General features: G+C 33.8%; 1 protein-coding gene across 1 annotated transcript; it reads right to left on the minus strand.

Annotated features, from left to right (window-relative positions):
* Positions 1-1,260: 1,260 nt before the first annotated feature.
* LOC120357397 lies at positions 1,261-3,117 on the minus strand. The gene is made up of 3 exons (XM_039447583.1): positions 2,803-3,117; positions 2,344-2,712; positions 1,261-1,503 (listed from the first exon to the last, which is right to left on the minus strand). The coding sequence occupies exons 1-3, from the start codon at positions 3,115-3,117 to the stop codon at positions 1,261-1,263; spliced, it is 927 nt and encodes a 308-aa protein (XP_039303517.1).
* Positions 3,118-3,706: the final 589 nt, after the last annotated feature.

Below are 3,706 nucleotides of genomic sequence, written 5' to 3' on the forward strand. Positions count from 1 at the left end.
ACCCCCTCCCCGTTTTTTTTTTAACCCAACCTAATCCTGATCGTATTTTAGTTGTAATTTGGTCAAGTTTATCTAATTGACCATGTTGCGATATTTGATTTAAAATTATGGACCACCCTTTCCCGCATCCACCACGTTATTAGTGGACTCATTGAGACGGGGTGGATTAGGTTAGAAAAAATACGGGGAGGGGATGCAGAGGGAGGGGCGGAGCCCCTCCACCGCCCACGCGTTCTCTGTATAACATGTAAAAATTTGAATTTGTAAGAATTTTTTTATAAATGGTTTTTTGATTATAACTCCTAAAGTATTGAAGTTAGGTAAAATATGTATAGAACCTTATTTGTAGAGCTTATCACAAACTTTATTTTTATTTAACACATTTTTATGTAAAATGAACATTTTCTGAAATAATTAAAAAAAACTTTTTTTTTCTCTGATAATATTTTTTTAATAAGATGTGAGCATTACTTAAAACCTTTTGTATGTCAGTCAGGACCGTCGAGAGGTCACATCGGGCCCCAAGGTAGTTTTTGCCAACGGGCCCCCTGAGTATTTTAAAAAATATGTAGTAATATCAAAATATTGTAAAACTAGCTTACGAATTACCGTTTTATTACATTTGTATTCAGGTAATAAAAATTTTTAGACGTTTTCACAGATATTTATTTTAAATTTGAACGCATGAATTAAACAATGTTAAACTTAACAAGACTAGGTAAAATTTACTTAAGTCTAAATTAATTAAATTTGTTTAACAAAGCTTTGCGTGCTTTTCGTTCTGTAAATGTAGAAATGATGGAATCAAAATTGAGTTCACGCGATAACAACGGTTCTAGCGCTAATGTGCCTAAATTTGTTAGGCGATTTTGATCCATTGTAGATCGGAGAAAATTTTTTATTTGTGCAAGAAGGCTGAAGGAACGTTCAGCTTCGGCAACGGTAATTGGAATAGTGCAGTAAATTCTCAACGCGATGCATATGTTTGGAAAAAGCACTTCAATATTCAACTCTTGAAGTTTATTTAATAGCTTAAATGGTGAAAGAGAATAAGCGTCAATATTAGTATCGTGAATAGTGCAATTTCCTCGATTAATTCATTAGATACATCGGCATTATAATGTTGACAAAATGATTCTGCTTGAATTTTTAGTTCGTCCCTATCTAGTGACCGACATTTCCAAAATATACTAAATCTGTTGTTCAATTCGTTTATAGCATCAAATCGTCTAGTCAAATTTCTGATCAAGCAATCTATTATTACATAAAAAACTGTTTAAAATGAGTCTCTAGATCTGAATCTGATTCTTTGTCGATAGATTCATCAAACTGTCGCTTCCTCATTTTACGTCTTTTTTCCTCGAATGTGACTGAAATTCCAGTATTAGCAGCAACTAACTTACATTCTGCCAAAATCGATGTCCATTGATTTCTCAATGCTTGTAGATCTTTAAGTAGACTTTTTATATTATTTACTTCTACATCTAATGTAGAATCTCTAGCCTGTAAGATAGTACTTTGATAGTTTATTGTAGTTAAAACTTTCAGCCAAATCGAGGCTAAAAGCGTGCATTCAAAGGACTCCATGTATGTTTTTATGCCTTTAATATCGAACCTAGTTTCAGAAGTAAGATTTAGCGTCTCAATTTCAATAATAGCTTCAGTAACTCCAGGAATGTAAGCTGCAAAAGGTTTTACACATTCTACCCGAGCAGACCAACGAGTTTAAGATAGACTGTGTAATGAACAGCCTATCTTTTTTTGTAAAATTTCCCATCTTTGAGGGCTAGAACTAAATATATTAAATAACTTTTGTATAATTCCAAAAAATGTTAGAACTTGTGGGCAGCACTTAGCCGCGTGAACGCCACATAAATTTAAAGTGTGACAACCGCAAGGTGAAAAAATAGCAAATGGGTTGTTGTTCAGAATTTCTCGTTGCGCTCCTTCGTATTGTCCTCTCATGTTACTCCCATTGTCATATCCTTGTCCACGACATTCTACAAGAGGAATTTGGTGTTTTCTCGGTGTGTCTTGAATGAGCTCTGCAATTGCTTTTCCAGTTTTTTTGTTACAGTCGGCAAACTCTAAAAAACGTTCTTGAATTTTATATCGATGCGAGTCCTCATTCAATAAAACATATCGTAAAATGAAAACCGTTTGTTCCATGTGTGTCGAATCTGGTGTTGCGTCGACGATGATCGAATAATATTTCTCTCTTTCTCTTCTTTTTAAGATTACCTGGCGAACGTGGCTTGCACAACAATCAATAAATTCATTTTGTGATTCTGGAGACAAATAATGAACTTGTAGGCGTTTATGAATTTTCTAAGATTCTTTTACTTTTTCCAAGTGATCATGCATTATTGTATCGTAATGGCTAATCAACTGTAGAGAACCTAAGAAGTTGCCATTTTTTGGATCGCCGATTAATTCATTGCTGCCCCTAAAAGCCAATCCTCTCTCTCCAAGATATAATACCACGTCCAGAATTCTTTGCAGGATTGCTATCCATGTTTTGGCTTCATTTTTAATACTCTCTACAAGTTGTAAATCAACCGACATATGCTTATGAATTCTTAACTCAAATTGCCGCCAATCAACATAACATGCCTTATGACTGTGAGAATTCTCGTGATTTGGTATTTTTTCGTACAGCTTTTTCCACAGTTTTTCATTTGAATAACCGGAACATGTTGCTAGCACAGATCGCTGATTATCGGGAAGTTTACTAAAAACCCGACACGGAAAACAAAATAAAGCATTCTTGATTTTGCTCCAAACAAGCTAATCCCTCTTTACTTTTTCACCATTCGCTAAAGAAGCCTCGAAAATTTTTGTTGGAAAGTGATTACCATTAATATCTCTAGGAAATTGTTGAGGATTTAATTTAGGACCGTGAAAAACTGCATCTTCTATTTGGACCCCGGACATTTGAATCGAGTTTATTTTACCAATATCAATTTTATTTACGGTATTATTTATGGCATTAACTTCACAATCATTTTTTTCGCATATTGGTAAATTTTCAATCTCCACTTCTGCGGCTTCTGCAATAAAGTTATTCGAATTACTTTTGTCTCCTAAATCAGTCTCCTTTTGAACTTGTTGATCCATATGTTTATCATGTTTATCGTTATTGTTTAAATTATTTGTTTCTTCACAATCATTTCTTTCCGAACGTGTTGGTCTTCATGTTTATCATTTGATATAAATCCCAAAGAAGTTAGTGATTTCTGTCCCTTTTTGGCATTAAGATCCCTGGCTTGTTTTTCTTTTCTTTTTTGAGATCCAGATTTATGTTTATAATCCATTTTAAATTACCCATATATTATCAGTCTTTATTAATAGAAAACCTAAAATGGAAAACCCGAAATGGAAGGAAACATAAGGTATTTGTTTATATTTAAATATAAATTGTAAAAACATTTTTTCTACTTTTCTTCAGTGTACAACCGAGTATTATTCTAAACATATATGAAATATGTCCTTTATTTATATAACATCGCAAAGATTGCGATAAAAAGATCGCGACATAACCGAGATTTCGTATTACTACATACAAACAACAGGAGTTTGTGTGACCTGTGACCTACCTGTTACCTGTGACAAAAAATATAGTATGCGTACGATCCATATACTACGAACGCAAACGCCTTAAAATTTCGACGACGGACGACAATGCAGCTCGAATCGAGTTGCATGT

The sequence above is a fragment of the Solenopsis invicta genome, chromosome 3 (genome assembly GCF_016802725.1).
Source record: "Solenopsis invicta isolate M01_SB chromosome 3, UNIL_Sinv_3.0, whole genome shotgun sequence".
NCBI lineage: Eukaryota > Metazoa > Arthropoda > Insecta > Hymenoptera > Formicidae > Solenopsis > Solenopsis invicta.